Source organism: Pleurodeles waltl, chromosome 5 (assembly GCF_031143425.1).
Source record: "Pleurodeles waltl isolate 20211129_DDA chromosome 5, aPleWal1.hap1.20221129, whole genome shotgun sequence".
NCBI lineage: Eukaryota > Metazoa > Chordata > Amphibia > Caudata > Salamandridae > Pleurodeles > Pleurodeles waltl.
In genome coordinates, this window is record NC_090444.1 from 757123108 (window position 1) to 757146185 (window position 23078).

At 40.8% G+C, this 23078-nt stretch overlaps 1 protein-coding gene across 1 annotated transcript in view; it reads right to left on the minus strand.

Moving 5' to 3' along the window:
- Positions 1–23078, minus strand: part of SYNE1 (spectrin repeat containing nuclear envelope protein 1) — a 1478055-nt gene that overhangs the window by 1006052 nt on the left and 448925 nt on the right. The window contains exons 32-33 of the mRNA XM_069234720.1: positions 15278–15438; positions 12905–13055 (exon numbers count right to left, since the gene is read on the minus strand). Coding sequence (XP_069090821.1) covers positions 12905–13055; positions 15278–15438 — 312 coding nt within the window. The remainder of the gene's footprint in view (positions 1–12904; positions 13056–15277; positions 15439–23078) is intronic.

The window sequence follows — 23078 nt, forward strand, 5'->3', positions numbered from 1 at the left end:
TGTGACCAATGAAATTCAGCTTTTCATTTTTTCATGTGGATATGCCGGACAATGGAGGAATCTTTCACCTGAGCCATGTAGTCACTTTTACATTTCCTTTTTGGCCACCATCTTAGAAGAAGCATTACACCTAGCACTCTCTCAGCAGTCTAGTTCCTAAGAATGTGTTGACACGAAGGTACTGATTTAGAAGCAGCCACAGTGCTGTTAACAAAGACTGTTACTCTGCCTAAGACAGTTCTGTTTTGGGTTTGATACAGGTCTATTTTTTGGGTGTTACTTGATTATAGTGTAATCTGCTCTTAGTCTAACCCACGTTGTCTACACACCTTTGTTTAATGTGCCAATCCCATAATTGAAATGTGCCATTTGTTTTCACTGAAATGTGGCTTTACATGTTTTAATCTGTAACTTCTGTCTGATCTTTTACTTGAGCCATCCAATCCCTTTTACGTTTACTTTATACATCCTTCTTAGGAAAAGCTCTGTGCCTTATGTTATCTCAGCACCTGGTTCTGGGGCATGAGTTCACCAGTACACACCCCTGTAGACCTAATTGTTGTATCCTAGAGTACTTTCCTGGGAACATGCTGTAGCCAAAATGGACAAAAGGTCCAAACCAATAAACCAGAATGATGAGTTTAGCTCTTTGAAGAAACCGTGAGATCGGGCTTGTCAATGAGGGCAAGAACATAGATATACTTCAAGTCAATCAAATTTAGCTGGGAAACAGCTCCAATTCCGACCCTGAGATTTTGCTTTCCTTATTACTGAGTTTTCGGGCTTTGTGTAGAATTTTGGCCAGATCATATTGCCTGCACAAAGTAGTGGAGCTGCTGAGCAGAAATTTATTAATTATTATTAACTATTAGGTGGGTAATAAAAATGTATTGATAAACGGTATCTGAACATCATAAACTTTTAAAAATTATTTTATCTTTACATTGTGCATTTGTGATCTCTTTGAACTTCTTGCCAATATCTTTAAAGCATGGGTAATCTCTAGACGTGACCTTACTAGATTCAGCCAGCGTGACAGAACTGTAAGTTTAGCTGACGTGGGCTATGCATGTGCTTATAGAATGTCACTTTCAAAATGGAACCAAAAGCATGCTATTCAAAGCCAACTGTTTTGTTACTGTCTTGTCGGACTGCCAGAATGAAAAATCAACAAAAAGACTCTGGAATATGTAATATCCGTTTGTGAAAAGGATCTGAAGCCCATGAAGAAAAAGGGATTTTTTAAGGGGTTCAATATACTGTAGCCCTGTAATCTTATTACCAGTGATATGAGTTTTGTTCTCCTCCACACATACTAGAATATTGTGCTTAAAAGTGGAGCTGTGGAGGTTTCAGGTGTACAAGCTGTACTATGTTGTTTATGCACCGCTCATTGGCTTATGTACAGCTAACACATTACTCCGACAGTAGTTTTACGTTTCAAGTGAATTAATCCTTTTTGCTGCTCGTTGAGACTGAAAAATGACCACACCTCACACACTTTCTGGATTAGGAAGATAGTCTTTATTATGCTCAGGGGCCTTATTATTATCCCGGGTTTGTGCTCTGCTAAAGGAAAGCGGGTAGATGACTTTGTGTTTCAAACATGTGCTGTTCACAACACACGCATCAAATCTTTATGTTAGGATATGATTTGCAGACAACAAGTCTTGGCAGCACACCGCCACAATTGCATCACTATGTTTCACAGCTCTGTTGTCTGCACTTTATAGAGTAACTCTTAGAGCTTCCTAGTTAATAGGCCTGCTTGACTAATCTAATTACTTGTGGTTACTGCCCAAAATCATACGGCAATCCATCCCTGGAACTACCACTTCTTACCTACTTCCAGTCCCCTGTATGTAGATGTACTCCTACAATAGCCTTCCTGTGTGTAAATATTTGTATGAGTACAAAATCAGCCTTTCACATGTAAGCCAAATCTACATGCAAAAATGGCTTCATGAATTGGGTCGATACCATTTTGATACTAAATGGCCTTGCAGATTTCATTTTTTTGTAAAATGCACACCGGTTCTTGACCTTTGACCTTTGTTGTTGAGGTAACCTAGCTCTTTCTACATGCTCACAATCATGGCAAACGACGGAACTGAGGAACAGGGAGGGAAATTAAGTCACTTGCCCAAGAATTTCGTAATCTGGTAAAGTGGGGACAATCACACTGTGAGTTGTCTCATTAAATCTCAGATGGACACGTAGACATTGGACTGCAAACATAATCTGGGATTATTTACAGTGGCGTTCTATGAAATCCAGTAATTGATTAAAAGTAAATTTACCAGTGCAATTCACGAGTTGCTTCTTGAAAAGCTGAAGTAAGAAATATAGCAAAGGTACAATTAAAATAATGCTATATCCGTAACTCTGGTATAATAAGAATTCTGGCAGAGCAAGAGTGTTGGAATATTCAGATAAACATGATTCTGCTTTGCTGCTTCCCCTTGGCATCTCCGTCAAGGAACCCAGTTTTGTGGTCGGAAGTGGCTTGATCGAGTTGTGCTCTCTGACACAGGCTTTATGTTCAGATTAAGTGTTGCCGTTAGGCCTTTAAGCATTGGTTGTACATTCCCTTGGTTGAAGGGAATGCTAAATTCTGTTATAGCTGGGTAACGTTTTAGAACATGGGGTCTTTTCAATTATGACTGATTTTTAAACCTTTGGAGTACTTCGTTGAGTTACAGCGGCTAAAATCTGGCAGTCTGCTGAGGCACACAGAACACTCATGAGGGCCAAGAGTGTCCATATTAATAATTTCCTTAAGGTTTAGTTATGGAAGAAGGAGAGTACTGCGCTGAAACTGGCTTGGTGTGGTAAGCATTGTGCTTGGGATAGATGTTGGGTGATTTTCTCTGACAAGGTCCTGTAAAATATGGTCAGCCTCATTATGAGTGTCATGCTAAATGGTTTGCAAAAACTTACTGGGGGAACCGGGTTAGTTGTTGAGTCTGTTTGTGAGCTTTTCGCTGTCCACTGGGAGACGAGGTGCAAAAAAAGTGTTGGTTACTGTTATTTACTGCAAGCAAGGCATGTGCGTTCACGCAGATTGATTCCGTGTGTGTGTGTGATTCTGCCCTTCCCTTTATTTTTAACAGGCTGACACTGCAGTGTGTCATACCGGTGAGCCTGCTGTAGGCCCGTTTCAGTATTACTAAATGTTGTACTTTACACAAGGAGCCTGATTACAACTTCCATGTGCAAATCTGATTAATGCTGACGGGAAATTAACAAATGCGCAGGAGTAGGCAGAATATACGTATTAAAAAAGTATGCCAATGTGAATACAACGTACAGCCTTAAATTCTTTACGGATGTATAGGACATGCACAGACGTCAATTCACCGAAATGTCAAGACCCTTTGACCTCCACTTGCACTCACACACACACACAAACTTACACATACACACAAATTCAAACTTGCATACACTCTTTCTCACACAAACACACTCTTACCCACAAGTATACACACAACATACATTTACATTTTTTTTTACCTAGGTTGCCATGGAAGAGCATATTCCAGCTATCTGTACTTCATTTTTATTACACTAATAATAAACACAATTTTATTATTCACTATTAGTGAAATAAAAAATTGACAGAAAACAAAGAAAGTGGTGCCCCTCCTGACGTCTGCCACTGTGTTCTTCCTCCTGAATTTGACATCTCTGATGTCAGGGGTCGCAAAGGCAGTGGAAGGGGCCATAAGAGGCAAACCAGAGGTCGCAGCGGCGACCCCTGTGACCCCTAAATGACGTCCAGGAGAACATGATTTGACCTAGGGACTGTCAGAGAAATTGTACTGACATATAAAGTAAATTAAGTGAATACCTGAAAATGTCTAACTTATAGTATATTCATAAAAAATCTGACCTGCATATATTACATGTAGCAGAGTACTTTACGCCCGAATGAAACCAGCTTATCTGGTACACATTACACACCAATAAGTGTATATTTTGTCAGACATATGCAAGAAGATGTTGCTTGTATTGGAATATAATTTATTTTGGGGCACATAAACATGGAAAAAATAAGGTGTGAATGTTTTGCCTTTTGTAACACAAGCGATGGAAGAACTGACTCCTGTGCTGGAGCAGCGTCCCTTCTGTGCACTCTCAGACACTACTCATGGGGTTTTAAAATGTTAATCCTCCTTTAGAAATCATCAGTACTTCATACCAAATATCACTTCATTCTTAAGTAATTTCCAACAGTTTATTGTAGTTCAACATGTGATCACAAAGATTAAATCCCCATGCAAAAATAATGTAATTGTAGATCTTGGTTATATTAATCAATTTAATAATCCCGCCACACGAAAAGGGACTTTTTGTAATCTCATTAAGTTATAAAATGTAGTGAAAGGCATGGCTACCTAGGAAAGGTCTGTGAATACAGTTTTTGGGCAAATCAACCCTTTAAGCATAAAAGGGGCCCATATCAAAGGGGTCATAAGTCAGGTTGAAGATGACATTTAGGTATGAGGAAAAGGTTTCCAGGCTAAACATGTATCCTTCAACTGGAGTTGAACACTTCTGCTCCTTATTAAGTACCTCAGGATGATAGCATGACACTTATTATTGGATAGTACCTTCATGTGGCAAGGAGTTCTTTTTTGATTTTGACTAGCATACATTCTTCCATAAATATGGCTTTGGCATTCTGATTACTAACAGGTTACAGGTTGCTACTTGAATCCCATATAAGAACGATGGTAAATTTAAAAGTTTCAATATACAAATTAAGCTGACTACTTTGGTTAACAACTATATACATATAAAGAAAAAAATGTATATTTCAAAACATCCACAAAAGGACAGACAACTGTGTTCATCCTAAGCTGAAAACCTCAAAACCAATGTATAGTTGTCAGAAAGTAGTAAATTTGATATGTATGGAAGCCGCACTGCAACATCTGCAGGATAGATCTTTCCATAGACATGATTGTAATTCAGAAGAACTAGACAACCTAAGGTTTTTCTTCAAAAGCTATTCAATATCATCACAATGTAAATCACAGTGGTAGTTTTCTTCCGGATGGGTATAGGCAGTGACTGGAAGATTAAGCTTGAGCACAAAACTCTGGTTAGAAATAATCATGTGGTTTTCTAAAACAATCTTTTCTGCATCCTATTTAGAGAGTGCTTGTTCGCCAGTGGGAATAAAAGATGTCAATTGTTTCTCACTCAAAGGACATTTTATCGACCTCATTAGTCTAAAAGTTTGAGTGGACCTACTGGTATTCAAACTTGTGAACCTGAGGTCAAACCATACACCCTACAGTGGGTGTATTAGTCTAAGGAGCCATTAGATCTGGCAAACTAGCCTCTGCCCTTTGAGAATCTCTCCGCATGATTGTTTGATACAATTCTTGGTCACTAGTAAGGATTACTTGTAATGTATTTTGGACCCATTTGTAATTAGAATATTGTTGCTCTCATCAAAATGCATGATTTTGTAACAATTCATTTTAACTTCCTTGGGCATCTGAACATAGACTGCCAAAACCTATTTGCCTGCACTCCAGGAGGACATAAATAAAATATGTCGGTCTTCTCTACATAGTTAATTATGTCCCAAGGTAAGATTGAAGCAAAAACTTGCTCGAACACACCACAATTAATATTGGTATTCTTGCAGCTGATCATGGATTTATCTAATCCTTCATTGACTCCCATTCTCACTTTCTTGAAAGGCAAATGTTTACCAACACCAACATAGGGTACATTGAATTTTTGGAATACCATTACCTCAGGGTTAGATCTAGTACCAGGTCACTGTCTCAAGTCTGTCTTTAATCTTCCAAAACCATGTTCACTGACACAACTGGTGTTAGATTGTTTATTAGTATTAAATTAATTGCACATTAATTGTTTTTATCAGTTTCTTAAGGCTACTCATGGAACACTAAGGGCCACTGTAGGAAGTGGCTCTTTATATCGTGGAAAAAAGAGGTACATGTGCTAAGAGTCCAGGCAAATCCCAAAGGAACTATAGAGGCTCAAATGACACCCCAAATGCTCTCTTTTGTGGTAGTGTGGGCGAGCAGTTGGGCATATCAGAGGGTGGTGCTAAGAATGTAATTCACACACATAGGCAGTAAGTGAGACACACACTCAATAAAGAAATCCAACACCAATTTATAAAAAAGAACACACACACTTTTATTTAAATTTAGATACCAAGATCACCGGAATCAGGTGAGTACTTTTCAAGATATAGATTTTTAGAGTGCGTAAAAGTTGACATTTACTGCATTTTTCTGTAGCTGCAATATAACCCTATGGGAGAGAAAACTTATACGGTGAAAAGGGACTTCACAGAAACTTAAAGGATGAATCTTCCCGGCTTAAGATGAGTACAGGGAAGGATCCTAGGCCACACCAACAGGTCACCTACGGTGGCACTGGGGTAGCCGGGTACAGTGGTGCAGTTTAGCATCTGGTGCCCCTTGTAAGTCAATGGTGGTTGGTCTAGTCACAAGATGCTGCAGTGATGGACTGATAGTCTAGTCTGGGTGAACCATCAAGGGGGTTCAAGTCTTGCGATGCTCGGGGGATGTGGAGACACCAGTGGGGTGTCTTGGTGCAGCGGTTTCTTGTAATGTTTAATGTCCGTCACCGGTCCCGGGTGTGATACAAGGGGGCCTGCAGAAAGAGGCTGCAGGCGTGGACTGGAGATCTAGTTTGACAGAACCAACAAGCGGGCTCAAGTCTCACGAGTCTCAGGGACGAGGAGACAGCAGTGGTCCTCTTCTCCTGAGTCTGGAGCATCTGGGTGCAGAGGTGCAGCGGACTGTCGGGTTTCTGTCACCGGACACACGTCGTGGTCGTAGAAAGAGGCTGCAGATGCCATTGGGCAGTCCACAACGGGCAAACTCAAGGTAGGCTTTGTCTCTGAAGGGCCTGGAAACCATGCTGAAACCATTAGCCCACTTCAGCTCAGGTTAGGAACCTCAGGTGTAGTGGTGTTGTCTGTCATTGGGTTTTGGCAGTCCTGGGTCCTCACAGTCCTTTTTTGGTTGCCTGTAGATGAAGAGATGCAGCTCCTCTGCTCCAAGGGAGTTATTTTTTGGTGATTGCAGAGCACGTGCAGCTCTTCCAGCAGCAGGACAGGTCACATGCTCCTCAATGGTTAGATGCAGCAGGCAGACTGGCAGGCTTGGCACCATGTTAGTCGTGCTCCTCGGTTAGGTCAGCAGGCTTCTTTGTCCACTACTTCCTCTGTGTCGAGCGAAGGTCTGATTTCCTGGTATCAGAGGGTCCCCTTAATACTCAATTTATGGGCTGTAAATAGAGGAGTGGGTGGTAGTAGTCAGTGGGCTACTTACCCCTGGGGTCACTATGCCCCCGAGATAAACACTTTGGAGAGTGGGCATCACCTCGTCCCAGAATTCCACCACACACAAGATTGTGCAATTCATAAGGTAGTTAACAACAGACTGGTCACCCTAGAGATGTGACAAGCCTAGCAGTGCAACATGCCTCCTGTATATCTAATTTTCCTGCCTGTACAGGTGCCAAATGTCTGGCATCTCCCTTCTGAGGGAAGCCAAATCTGCATACCAAAGGCGGTGGGCTCCTTTGATACCTCCTGCCGTGGAATGCAGATTTGCAGGCAATCCCGTTGGGAGAGGTGTGCATGTCATTCTGTTGGGAGGGGCGCGTAGCACCCTGCCAGAGTAGGCTTCATTCCCGTTCTCCTGAGAGAAATGTCTCTCAACCTTAGGGTCAGAAACCTGCCTGTTGTTGGCAGGCTGGCTAGAACTAGCCGGTCAGCACACCAGAAGTTGGTAGGTTTTCAGGGGGCACTTCTAAGGTGCCCTCTGGGTGCATGTATTAATAAATCCATCAATGGAATCAGTGAGGGTTCATTAATATAATATGTTTGATACCAAACATTCCTAGTTTGAGTGAAGCCATCATGTAGCTAGGGAACTAATGCTGATCTGTGTCCAGCACATGAACTTAAAATGGCTTCCCTGTTCACTTACTATGTCTAAGAATTGAAAAATACCTAGCAGGGGCATATCTGCTCTTGCAGATATGTCCACACATGTAATATAATGCTCCCTACCTTAGGGCTGTAAGGCCTGCTGCAGGGGTGACGTACGAATATTACAGGCATTTTTTAGGAGACGTGGCACATAGGCTGTGTACCATGTCATGTTGTCACCTTTTGGAGCACCCTGTCACGGAGCCTGCAGTGGCAGTAGGTATGAGGTTGGTGCTAGATCCCTCAGAGTGGCACTAGTCATGCCGCAGCTATTATATTATATTATAATATATTATTATATTATATTATATTATATTATATTATATTATATTATATTATATTATATCTAAGGCAGCCCCTAAGCCCCAATGCCTTTGTAGTGTCTTATGTCACTTAATTTATGTGTGTATTTGTTTCCTATTTTTTTGCATTATTTTAATTAGTCTACAAAATTAATTTGACCTATCAAACAATCTTAAAATCTGTTAAACTACATCAATGAGTTGATCATTCAGAATTGCATTATTAAAGAAATGTACATTTCCAACCCTCTTCTGGAGTTCTGGGGGAACAAAGGAATGGTGTGAGGGAGGAGTAGAAAGGGTAATCGGGAGGACAGTAAGAAAGAGAGAAGATAGCAGAATGAAGATAAAGAGGAAAATGCCTTAAGTCCAGAGGGAGTGATGATTAAAGACTGGGGAATAAGAGAGGAGAAGAGGTAATGAAGGACAAGTAAAAATAGAGGGATAAGAGGAAAGAGGAGGTGGAGGTGGAGTGCAATGGAGGTAGATGGGTAAGTTGAGGGAAAGGGCAGAGGAATGAAAGGACACAAAGATAATGGGAAAATACATGAGGGAGTTAAAAGGCAGGAGGGAAGTTGTAAAAGGCAAGGAGCATGTCAAGCATCTCAAGGAAGTGAAAGGCAATGACTACACAAGGAGGAAAAAGTAGAATGATAGGAGGAAAGAAAGAAAGAAAAGTGTACTCCATGGGGACTGAAATGGGAAATAAGTGGGAAAGTGGGGTGAGGAATAGAAGGGAATGAAGAGGGAAGGAGGAGGAAAGAAGAGTAGCAGAGTGAATATGGGAGGAAAGAGGAAAAATTAAGCAAATGAGAGTGGTCACATGGTGACGTGAATGACAAGAGAGTAGTAAGGAAAAAGGTGGGACCAGGGTAAAAAGAGACAAAGGAAACACAGTGATGGCAGAAAAGACTAGGACATTTGGAAGTAAAAGGAGGTAGAAAAAAACAAGAAATACAGAGGGATTCGAAGGGCCAAGGAGGATGGGGAAGAGGAAATAAGAACGATAATGGCTGAAAGGAAAGGGGACCGGGGGAAAAGGAAGAGGAAAGGAGCAATGAAAGAAAATGTTAAGAAGGAATTAAGAAGTAAGTGGAAAGACAAAAGGAAACAAGACTGGAGACAGGGATGTAAAGGGAGAAAGGGAGACGAGCGGGAAAACAAAATGGGGTAGTAATTGGAAAGTGGCAAGAAGGAGGGAAAGAGAAGGGACAGTAAAGGTGGGAGGATATAATCTGTAAACGGGAGAAATAAGTTTTAGAGGGGAAAACAAAGAAGATGAGGAAAAAGAGAGAAATTGAAGGGGTAGAAGTTGGTAATAGTGGGAGAAAAGAGGTTAACATGGTTAATAGAGGTGAGAAAGAAAGAGCAAGGAGGGAAGACTAAAAAGAAAAACTATTATAAAAGGAAGGACATAGGAGGAGACGGCGGAGGAACAATTGAGGAGAAGAACACAGGATGTAGGAGAGGGTACCAGACAGACAGACAAACACACAAGCACACATGCATGAAAATATGCAAAATTAATACTTTTTCATAAAAGAATGTGGAACTGAAAACTGTCTCTAGTGGTACCATTGATGTCTATCTTTTATATGTATCAGTCAGGCTCTTCCATCATTTCAAATGATTCAATACCTTTCTACACTTCTGACCAAAATGTACACTATTTAGAGTCATGTGAAGCAAAGTTTCATCCTTAGCAGTTACTTGACAGATATGGCACAGATTTTGCCTGAGTTTCTAGTGAGGCCAAAACCTTGGGCTAATCCAATCAGCTACTTATGATTGACAGCCAGGCTGTCTAATGGTCATGAAAATAAAATTAGTGGTCCAGTGTTGTGTTGTGCACAGTGGCAAAGGTGGGAAATAAGTATCTCTGTGTGTAAGATCAGAATGTCTTTCACCCAAAAGGACAACCCTACTCCTTTTATATCAGCATGGTTTTGACCATTTTAGTTCTGGTGGATTTAGTCTAGGATCTCTGGTATCCTGTGCCCTATTTGGTAGCAGGTGTACACTGGAGAAGTAGGAATTGGATGGTCATCTTCAAGACAGTGTGAGCTAACAACATTCACAGTTTTTCAGAATGTGGAATTCAATAGAGGGTGAGCCTTGTGCCTGGAAAAACTGGCAGAAGGTAGGACAATGGGAGGCGGCATTTTAACTGTCTCACTTGTACTCCCTGCATCTACATACCCTCGATTGTAAAAACCTACCACTGTTTAACTTGGAGTTTATAAAGAATTGTTTCTTCTGTGTTACCAAAAACAATGAGGAGGTGATTTTGTGTTTGGTGGATTGAGGTCAACAGTCAAAAAATGGTACATGTCCTATCTGCCAACCTTACAGTTCCTCACTTCATTTAGAGGTGAAGGAACAATAGGATTTTCACCAGTGAGCCTCACCTCACATCGGAGACCTTCGACCTGTCAGCACAGGGACACAAGGTCAAGTAAATATGGCCCATGTTTGGCTTTTAGTGATGGCAGACACATCTCAAAGGGGCAAGTGAGGACCATATATATTGGGTGGTTCTTCCCTGACCTGGTAGTTTTGTGGGAAGACCACCAGGGACGAAAACATGAAAACACCTGGGGTAAATTCTAAAGCAGTTGTTTTATAGTGTCTTCTACTCAATTGCTCAATTAAGATAATTTCAGTTGCCGGAGTTGAGTGACCCAATTTGTTGCTCCAGGATACCAGATCTTCAAAAAGCATGTCTGAATCCAGTGGCAAAAAACAATCTCAGGTGGATTCTCTGTTTTGGTACACTGTGGATTTTGGGAAGCAATCAGGAGTCACTTGGATATCAGCACCTTTACTCCAATGAAAAACACTTGCAAAAGAAAAAGCCCAAAAATAGATTTCAGGAGTGTGCAAAACATGAGATCTTCGTGCTTCAAACAACCCTGTTATATTTCGCTCATATTTCTTATAAGTGAGAGCATTGCTTAAAAATTGACTCAGTAACTGGTTTCTATAATAATGTGATTTATGTTTGAATGTATGTTTGTAACAGATTGTTTGGCAATGTACCAAAGAAATTTGCATTCACAAACCTTGTGATTCATTAAATCACCGGCGCTGCAATGACAAAGTGGCTTTTTTAGTACATTCTAAACTGTTTTTGTGATTGGGTAAAGCTTTTCCAAATCACAAAATAAATGTAATCCCTCATTCCAAATCACAAATAGAAAGTAGCGTGAAAAGGGTGTCCCTTAGTATTTGTGATTTGCAATGGTTTGTATCAATTGTTTGTGACAGAAGTTGGAGTCGCAGCTCACTGATAAATAACCAACTCTTCACAGGAAGTCTTTACCCATCTCCTAGGAGAAAATTATCCCTCTTGGAGCACTTTCTCTTTGGGAATTGTTCTGGCAGAAGGGGATCACTGCATGTCTCTACTGAATGTCCTTCCCAAACTGGAAACTGCTTTTTTAAAGTAGTACTGAATCCTATAAGGAACACAGACTGCTTTAAACAAAGTTTCTCATTTGAAAATGCAAAGCAGGTATGGTGGTCTGCTTGCAGGTCATCACTATTGCACTAGTGGAAAAACACAGGAGATTACTAATACAGACCTGCCTAATAGTGGCCTGCCTCACTGAGATCATTAGGTTGGTCCTTCTGTGACTTTTGTGACTGGAGATTTTCTGATGCAACCTATAAGTACATTCTGCAAATTTAGAAACCGGTTTCAAAAAGTCTGCTTGCAAATATAAACCTCTTTTGGTGACCTATCACTTTTTCACTCAGGCCCTTCCTTCTGCCTTATTCATTTTTTGATGAACTTACATCCATTAAATAAATACGCAGAGAAGGTTTGCCTACTTTCTGCCTTTTTTCATTCCTCAAGTGGTCTGAACCCTGAACTGTCATTTTCGCCCGTGCTTGCTTTTTGTCTCTTTTTGGTTCCTGAATGATATATCATTTTTCAGCACTTTCTTTTCTATATTATTTATAGCATTTTTTTCATATTTGTCTTAGTCCTTCGACCCATGTTTTGTTGTCTTTGTATGTTACCTAAATTTAAAACTCTATAGTCTAAGACATATACCATTTTTAACACTTGGAGTCTTTTTCTTACTTCAGATATTAGGTTCTATTTGGAGCCTCACAGCCTATGATCCAACGTGGGATGCCTGTGTTGTGGGAGCTGCAAAATGTGTAGTACCAACTACATAGCCTGGGAGACAAGATCTGTAAAGAAGACAAGGCTCAAGGAGACTGCACCAGGGACCGAGGGCTGTAACGTACACGTTACAAATTAAGCCCAATAAGCCAGCAAATAATAACTACAATGGTGATCGCAATTTTAAAATGCTAACTCTCATGATATTTATATAGGGCGCTATTTTTCAAAACAATGAAGCTGTACTTGGAGAGATTTCACATTTTATCTTTAGCAACATTACTTTTACTTTAAATAACCAATGGGTATTCTAACATTTTTTTGGAATCCAAATTACAACAAACCCTGTACTGCAGATGCATCATCGTCTTAAGTCTCTTTACAATACTACGATTATAATTCACACAAATTTAAGTACTTCAATTGAAATGTGAAAAATAAACAAATCACCTTAATTTGCTTGATCTGACTTTCCAGTGGAAGTGACGAGGCCTCCAAAGTGTCCAGTTCTTTTTCCTTTTCCGTAATCCAGAAAGAGAGTGCCTCAAAATCACTGCCAAATTGCTCCCATTTGTTTTTCACCTTTTCCATAGTTTTAATACTGAAAACAATAAAATTTACCAAATAAAATACATAGTTCAAAAGAAAATAAATTGATTCTGCATGCTCTCAGAATTCCAGTTTCAGGAACAGCCACATAGATGTTAATACATAAGTAGTCTTGTTTCCAAGTTATCTCATGTGAACTTGAATGCATGCGTTACCCTTGTGTTGGACATTGTGGAACAAAGGTTTAATTGAGGCACTGCATATCAAAGAGTTTGTTTTATTACAATGCACACTGACACCTTAGTCCAGAGTCTCAGATCAGCCGTAGAGTGGCGTACCACTAGAAGAATAGGCCAAAGTTGAAACAAGACAGCAGAAGGCTTCTCAAAAGAAATGCCAATAGGACAAAGGTAAACATCAGAAGTGAAAGAAACAGGCAAGGGCTTGAAAATAACAGCAAAAGCATAATAATGAGAACAAATAAGAAATCAGGAATCCAAAATGGAGTGCAAATGCACAGTAACACAATTAGCACAGATCAAGGCACAATTTTAGATGGCATTACAAAGTGCAGGGAGGAAATGGAATCAAGCAGGCATTACAGCAGAGTAAGTCCAGCATCATAAAAAACATAGTTAGGCATCACTGTGGCCAGAAAAAGGTACTGTGACAGAAGAAGTCAGTTATTAAGAGCATGTCAGTCAAGCATTACAGTGGCAGAGCAGGTGAAATCAAATCAATTCTGGGACGAAATCTGTTAAGAATGTGTACAACTCATAACTATATTTTATGTGAAAATACAACATGAAAGGAGAAATGTGTGATTGCCTCTCGCAAACATATCTGCCCATAAATAAAATGGTTGTCTTGACTGCACAGTTGACATAACAGGTTCAATGAACTACTGAATTGATCATTAATTATTCAACAGTGAGGTAGAAGTTTGTGCTATCTGCTGACTATACCAGTTGACAATCCTGTGAGTATATTTAAGCACTTGATGCACAAACATAAGGTAACCCAAACACAGGCATTTAAAATGATACATTCCCGTTCCTCATTCTGTAACTCTGGAATGGTGGCATTTCGTCCTTGTAACTTGGACATGATCATAGCGTAAATCCACCAAAATGGTTGAATTTCTGTGTAAGCAACTCTGCTTGAAGGAGCAGATTTGTGGATGATGGAATATATCATTTTCAGGGCCTCCGGAATGTGGATGTTCACTTAGGTATCATAGCTTAAGATATTTGATCAAAGATGCAGTCTTGAGAGTTTCTTCTACTGACTCCCAGTGAGTGTCAAACTTAATTTCAAGTTGTTCGCCAAGTTTACAAATTTGTACATAGGTGTAAACGAGTCTACTTTTTCTCAATAAACTCAACTGGTTTCATCCAGTCAGGGGTCTCTGCTCCTCTAAGCAGTGTAACCTAACTATGGACTAGGCTTGATATAAATCATGGAAAAGAAGGTTTGTTGTCTCTGGGCCCAAAAGTATGGAATTAGATGCCAATACAAATTCAGCAAGAAAAATCCTTGATAGCCCCTTGCGTACCAGTGAATAGCTATGTATTCAGGTGATTAAGAATGTGTATTGGCTGATTTTGCCTACTATATATTTTCCATGCACACTACAAATAAATAAATGTCTGATGTTGAGAGAGACATAATTTGGCAAGCTTATCTTTTGGTGGAAAAGATGAACTAGCTTTTAGATTGCTAAACCTGTTTCCAGTCTACTTAAATTTTCAGAGTTTTCAAATCATGATCTAGACAAACATTCAATAAGTCCAGTTTATAACAATCGGTATTTCAAAGTAGAATTAAACCTATGTAGTTCTCCCAGGTAAAAAATGCAATGCAAAGAAACTAAAGAGTTTTAGTTTCAAGTGGAGGATTGCTGCCATAGTAATAACCCAGTGAAAAATGACAACTGCAATCAGTAGTTCAGTGCAAAGGGTACATTTGTAGTTGAGACATTCTTGCAGCAATGTGACCAACAATTACAAAAGATAAAGAAGATCAGTGCTCACTGGAATAACGTGTTTTTCTTTTTTTTACCCCATATTTTTTACATGGTTGGTATAACAATACTTCAAAGCAGACATCTGTCTGTGATTGTCAAGCACAGATAATGCTTTGTCTATAACACTTGGCTTTTATCAATGTTTCCTTGTGCACATCACCTGTTACATTCAGAAAGCCAAAGCAGATGAAAACAAATGTACAGGTGGGGATATGGAAGGGGAATACTAGGATTAATGAGGCACATACTCTTCCACAAGCGTTTGCTCCACTTTCTTAACTTGTTCCTTGACGGACTTTGCCTGCTCTTGAAGAGATTGCTTCTTCATAGGTCCCAGTTGTATTTCTGTTGAATTTTTCACAAGGTTCTCTGCTTCTAATGCTGCAGTGTCGTTTTTCTTAGCAAGCTCCTAAAAGGAGTCACAGTACAGGATGATTACTATATTATTTCCGATTGGAACTGTGATACATTCAAAACATTAAATTCATTAGAAAATAAAATCACATGTGACTGTGGTGTTGTATTGAGTTAGCAGTGACTATTTAAAGTGGCTTTAACTAGAAGTTCTAAAGAGTAGGAAGCTGGCTCTTCATATGGTATACCAAAATTAGGCATACCATGCAAAGAGTCCAGATGTTCCCTTGCTAGTGGACAGGGGCTTGTGCTAGCAACCCCAACGTGCTCTTTTAGGTGGCAGTCTGGTCAAGGAGCCTTATGCCAATCAGAGAGGAGTGTTAGAAATTTACCATAGACACCAGTCAATAAATGAGACACGCAACTCAATAAGGAGATCCACACCAATTTACAAAAATAACAGGTATCTTCATATGTATTTAGGCACCAGAATCAATACGATCAGGTACGTACGTTTTGCAACAGAACTACTTTCAGCTTTCAAAAGTTGACTCAGTGCATGTTTCAGGGCAGCATGTTATCCTACGGAGGAAACACAAATACTGCACACAGGTATAGTACAGCAACTTAAGGCACCAATGTCCTGGGCCATAATAAGTATGAGGCCAGGTCCAGGGCAGTACCAACAGACCACACTGGGGGGGCACTGGGGTGAGCGGGTGCAGAGGTGCTTTTCTGCGTTGGGTGCCTAATGTTAGTCTATGGGGATTGGTCTAGTTAAAAAAAGGCTGCAGGTTTGGACTGGGAGGCCAGTCGGGCTGAACCAGCAAGTGGGCTCAGCTCTCACGATGCTCAGGAACATGGGGACACCTTAGGTCCTCTTTCCCATGGATAATCCGAAAGCAAGAGTAGTTCTGGCTAAAGACATCTGCATAAGTGCCAGTTCTACAAGGTAATAGTGGTTGGCACTCACCCTTTAGTGGTCAAACTACTCTAAAACCACAGGTACTTTTAAAGAGAAAAAACACACAAAACTGAGTGCCTCAAGAGTCCAACAATAGTATTATAGAGTTTGGTCTTTTTGTTCCTTCTTTCCTCCTTTCAAGAACTACACATAGTTCAGTGCCAATATCAATTTACTCTTCTGCAATATCACAATAACATCGAAGCCGTGGTATGAAGTCTCAAAACAATTCTCTTTATTATTCTTCAGTACATCAAAGAAACAGTGCGGCCAACTCATTTTTTCCTCAAAGAGGACTTCATCAGGGTTAATGTATTTCTTTACAGCAATATCACATCTAAGTCTAAGTGTAAAATGGATCAGTTCTCCATGAAATTCTTGAAAAACTCGCACTGCTCCTATATTGTTCATGGGAAATAACTGGTCACCATATGTAAATATCACAGCTTAATATCCACACCCTATTGGGTTCTGTAAGCTTCTCCATGGGCCAGGGACGGCAGGTGCAGGGGTGTTTTGAGGTATTGGGTTTTCATCTCGGGGAGCACTCGCTGTCTAGGGGACCTGCAAAGAGAGGTTGCAGGCAGCATTGGTAAGTCTATATTGGGCAAGTTCAAGGTGGCCTTTGTCTATCAAGGGCTGGGGGCCATGCTGGCACTGTTGGCCCACTTCAGCTTAGGCTACACAGCACAGGTGCAGTGCTGCTTTCTGATGTCAGGTTTTGGTGGTCCGGAGTTCTCTCAGGTCTCATGGGGTGTCTGCAGGATGCCGGGAAGCAGCTCTACTGCCCATGGGAGTTCCTGTATCTTTGTTGAAGGCAGGTAGTCCACCCAGGCTTTTTTGAGGCATGACGGCTTGCAGTACGAAATGACTTTGGCGCAATTTCAGCAAGAGTAGCAGACAGGCCAACTGGGCTGGTCCCAAGTCAGTGACTTCTTCCTCAGTCTTTGCTTTTGCAGCTTTTTATGTCCTTCTTCTTTGTAGGTTAGCAGGATTCTGATTTCCTAATGCCAGGGGCTCCCTTAAATACTGAATTTAGGGGAGCGTAGAGTAATAGCCAATGGGATATTTACCCCTGGGATCACTACGGCCCTATATGACCAATTCCTGTGGGAAGGTGGCATAACTCAGTTCTAGAGGCACCAAGATGGCAGACTTTCAAAAGTTGTGTCCAGATCAGGCAGCTCACCTTAGGGGTGGGACTGACCTGAGAGGTGGGCACACCTCTCTGACTACCTATTCAGGTTCTAAATGTGTCCTGGGGCAGGGGGCCAGCATCCTCTCCTTTGAGGGAAGCCATATCTGTATACCAAGGGCGATGGCCTTCTTTGAAACCACCTGCCTTGAACTGCAGATTTGAAGGTCATCCTATTGGGAGGAGTTTGTAACACCCCTCCCAGAGCAGTCTTTGTTCCTGTCCGTTCGAGAGCAAAGGCTGTTACCCTTGGTAGTAGCAGGCTAGTTATAACAAGTTAACCAGCACATGGGTAAATTGTAGGTTTTCAGGAGGCACCTCGAAGGTGCCCTTTGGGTGCATGTAATAATAAATCCATCACTGGCATCAGTAAGGGTTTATTAATATGAGATGTTTGATCCCAAACATCCCTATTTACAGTGAAGCCATTATCTAGCTGTGGAACTCGTATTGACCAGTGTCCAACAGGTATTTAAAATGGCTTCTCTGGTCCCTCACTATGGTCCTCATTATGACCTACTGTGCTGGCAGCCGCCAAAAGACCTCCAGCACGGCGGTCCTCAGGCCACCATATTACGACTGCTGGTGGCTTTTTGCCATTTTCCACGCCAACAAAACACCACCTGCTGTATTTCAATTTGAAAAACAGCGTGGCTGTGTTATGTTTGTGGGGTGTTGGTGGCGGTGCAAGCAGCAGGACCCGTTCCCTCCCAGACAACCACCTCAACAACCAGGTAAGGTGACCGTCCGAAAGAGGAAAGGATGTTGTGTGTATGTGTGTGAATGGATTTAGGGTGGGATGTTGCATGTATGACTGAGTGTCAGGGTGTGTGTGTCTGTGGATGCGTGCGTGTATGCGGTGGGTTAGTACGGGGATCGAGGGGTGGGGGTAAGTACATGTATGCGGATGGGGTTGGTGGGGATACTACTGGGAGGGGCATGGGGGATTACTGGGGGTTCAGGAGGTGGAATGTTGTAAGGGAAGCGGGGCAGGGGCTCTTGGGTGGATAGGGGGTGGGGGAGTCATCTACCAGCCACATGAATGCAAATTCCAGTCACCGGTAGCCTTTCTGCCAGGGATTTCATGGTGGTGCTACAGCCACAAAATCCCTGGTAGAAAGGAGACTCGTAACACTGCCAGAAGTCTTTGGTGGGCCGCCGGATCGGAGATGCTTATCTTCGGCCCGGCGGTCTGACTGCCCCACCCTGGTGGTAGGAACGGGAACGTGGTGGTTTGGCACAGGCCAAACCACCACACTCGTAATTTGACAGTCCACACTGCCGGCCCGACGGCGGTGGGACCGCTACGCGAGTCTGGCAGTCAGAAGACCGTCAGAGTCGTAATGAGGGCCTAGGTTTAAGAATTGACAAGGGCATGGCAGGGGCATATCTGCTTGTGCAGGTATGTCCTCACATGTAATATAATGTACCCTGCCTTAGAGCTGTAAGGCCTGCTGTAGAGGTGACTTACACATATTGCATGCAGTGTTAGGAGACATGGCGCACATCACTTTTAGCTGCACCAAGACACACAGCCTGCAATGGCAGCCTGCATTTGCTAGATGAGGGGTCCCTGAGGGTGACACAATACATGCTGCAGCCCTTGGGGAGCCTCTTTGGTACCCATGCACTAGGTACCAGGGATACAATTCACTAGGGACTTACAGGGGTGCCAAATGTATCACCAATTGGGGAACAAATGCACAATTTTAGGGAAAGAGATCTGGCACTGGGGACCTGGACATTAGGAATCCAGTGCACCTTCAGTCAAAACTGCATCAATTACCAGGCAAAAAGTGGGGGTGACCGTGTCAAAATAGGTCACTTTCCTACAAAGAGGGATTAGGAATTTGAAACACAGTTTAGAGTGTTGGATCTACTGAGTGAGGATATCAGATGTAATCATAAGACACTAGCAGGGAGTAAACTTAATAATGCTTTATGAAAGAATGAGTGAACAATAAGGAGATTTTGTAATATTTATGAAACAATGACAACAACTGTGACTGTGAAGTGATCTACCTTATAAAGTTATAGTGTTGTATTTTTGAGGAAATCTTAAATGCACATTTGGGGAATAATGGATATTACATGTTTAGATCTTAAATCACATCAGACACAAAACAGATTTTTAAAGTTATATTTCAAATACAGGGATATTGAAGATCATCAGAGAAAGTGGGACCCCTCTAAGCAAGGTAAGCTCCATTGACTACATAGGGGCAAAAATGAGCAACAATATGCAATGGGAGGCCCAGGTTGATAAAAGCACAGCTCTCCTATTATATAGATCAGGGGCCATTTTGCATTTTTATAAATCCACTACTATGAAAGCTGTCTCTCCAGCTATAAAACATTTCTTAGCGAATACCCAGGGTACCGTGGCCTATGGTGCAGAGGTTTGGGGTTTTTCAAATACTAGTAAACTATCCGTGGGGGAAAATAGCTTTGTAAGATCTGTTCTGGCATGCCCTCGTAATACACCATTGAATCCAGTGTTTTTAGAACTTGGGTTCTCCCGCATTTCTGGCGTAATAGCATTAAGACTGTTAATCTTTTGGGTACGTATTTGGACTACCCCTGAACTAGTTGCATATAAGGAGTCTTTACAAGACATCCTAGATAGACCCAATGCACTCTCTATTCCCTGGCTCAAGCATATTTCGAGATGGTTCCATATTTTGGGACTCAGTGACTTCTGGAGCCAACCGTATAACTTAAGGAGGATCCAGAAGCAACATCTGAAAACAGTCTATTGGTCCCACGTCAGGAAAAACTATCTGTCATGTACTCGGCAGACTGACTTCCCAATTTCTTGACTTCAAGTGGTACCCCCACTTTGAACCCTTTCTTGATTTAATTCCTGACCAACTAAGCAAAAGCTTGTATGTCCGGTTCAGGTACAGATGCTTACCTTTGAAGTCTCTTACTCACACCTGGCGTCCCACTTTGTCAACAGACTTATGTCCAAGTTGTAATGGTACTACGGAAACGATAGTACACTTTATGTTTATTTGTCCTGCTTATGGGACTGCCCGGCGGAAGTGGCTTCATTCAGCTTGTAGGAATATGGGTATGAGACACTGTAAAGACGCCTTAAGTTTGATGATGAGAAACACCTCTGCCCTTTTAATCTGTGCGGTCAGCAAGTTCCTTGCGGCCGCATGGCATATACGTACACGTCTCTTAAAAAGTCAAAATAATTTGCTCTTAGGTGAACATAGTTCCTAACTTATTTATTTTTGATCTTACACAATATTTTTATGATTACTGTGACCCTCTGTCAGCTGTAAATCAGGAAGACAAAGAGAGATGATTCTCCCTTATATTATTAGTGGCTAGATAGCCTGGGGTGGATCCAGGGGAAGTATATTAAGGATTTTATGCAAATATGTTTTTTTTTAACTCAATCTCTTTTTATTCTTGTATCTATTATGTATTTATTGTAATTTTAGTTGCTGTGATGTTATTTGCTTTGATGGTTATATATGACTGACTAAAGCTTGATGATGAAGATCATCAGAGAAAGTGTTATAGGAATATGGTGAATTATTCATTGCATTGGATCAAAATTCATGGTACATTATTTGAGTGATATCATATATGTAGTAGAGTTCTACTAGACAAATGTTAATCTCGGCCCCAAGCACAAAGGCAGGTTAGCAACACATCTGGTAAATGTGGATAAGAATGTGGTGAGACATTTAGGGAACAAAAAAGTCAGAGTAGCATAAGAACTATGGGCCTGATTTAGACTTTGGTGTAGACATTATGACGGAGACCCACAAAAAGCCTGAAAGTTTAATGTATGGCTGTGTCTTATTGACAGAGCCGTCTGTCAAGTCTTCAATGTGTTTACAGGAACCACAGTGATGGCAAGACATGTGCGCTGGGCTGGTGGACATCCCTAAATTTGGAGGATGGAGTTCCCTGGCCATGGCAGGAGTAAAGTGGTCTGCCATGGTAACTGTACCTAACACATCCGCCAATCTATAAATTGGGCCCTAAATTTGTAGTAATGTGGGAGCATAAGCCACAAAAATGCTGGTTGATCGTGTTACAGAATTAAATAAAATCTATTTGCAAATTGTGGGATGTGTTGCATTAAAAGGCAATGGCTGCAGTGACACAATAATAATGTTCAAATCAAGGAGGCAATTGTTTGGACATATTTAGAATATGACATTCAATATTTGGTACAAGACATTACCAAGAGTTTTAAAAACTACGAAAAGGGAATGTGGTTCCAAATAATGAATATGTATATGATTCATATCCAAAATTATCAGTGCACAAATTCAGCCACACAAAAAACATTGGTCACCCTGATCAAATCATGAATGACAGATGTGCAGAGGAACTTTGAATGTGTACGGATCCACCTTTAAGAGCCTTCTGATTGCTATATTTGGGATACTAAATATTGTTCTCTCCCTTGTTATGTTCCTTCTCTGGAAAGAGTATGCCTAAGGTTCTACAGAATTTTCTTATTGACTTCCACTAGATAACAACTAATTGCACAGATTTTAAATATTTGTAAACATGCTTTTCTAAAAATGCTTTTTTTCAACCTCCCAGGATACTTATAACAACACTTTGGAGCTAAATGTGTCTATATTATATACTTACATTTACAATAAACAGTAGCATCAAAGCTGTAAAAGTCATAAAATAATCTTTAGTCTTTTATGGCACAGAAAGGAAGAATTCAATTATTCTAGAAAGTGACACTTTTGGAGAGAGAGGAGACTGGAAGGTCAATTTGTGAAATATATCCTCAGTGTAATGGCGATTGGCGTATAGCACACAGGAAGATTCACTGTTTGTTTGGATGTTTGCAAGTCCATGTCTAAAAATTGAGGGTTCTTAGCAAAGTACATGAAGAATAATGCTGTAAGGACTCAGCAGAAGATACTAGCTGGCATAATACAACACAAAGAGCCTCCAATACTGAGCACTAAGGAAACACTTTCTTACACATACATTTTTAAGTTGTGTTTTATTTAGAAAAGGTTCAGAGTGGCATAGGGTTTTAATTAAAATTGGGTGAAAGTGAAAGCATTATGCTTTACTTTATTTCATAAACACTAAAATGTGTGACCATGAGGAAGTTAATATGACACAGTTGTCCGCTTTGCATATCAGTATATTCCACACTGCACCCTGTATTTAGACTAATTAGTATTGATTCTTTAGTGCTTCTCTCCTTCTATTTAGCCACCATGAAAATTCAAAATGCTTTAATGTATTCTTCTTGAAAGTGTTTATATTCAAAGTCTTTTTTTTGTTAGATCATTTTCAGATTTACATATGTACATCCGTAACTGAATAGATCTGTGCATTGCAGAAGACTGTCCCATTCCTTTACAAGGAGCATTCTAGATACATATCTTGCCCACTACCCCAGGTTTGGCACAAAGGAAATCACTGTTGCTTAACCTCTTTTCATGTATTTTTAAACTAGGCATTGAATAGTCTCCAAAAGTGCTGAAACAAACTACACATTGAGGAATAACTGAAAAATGGAGTGAAAAAG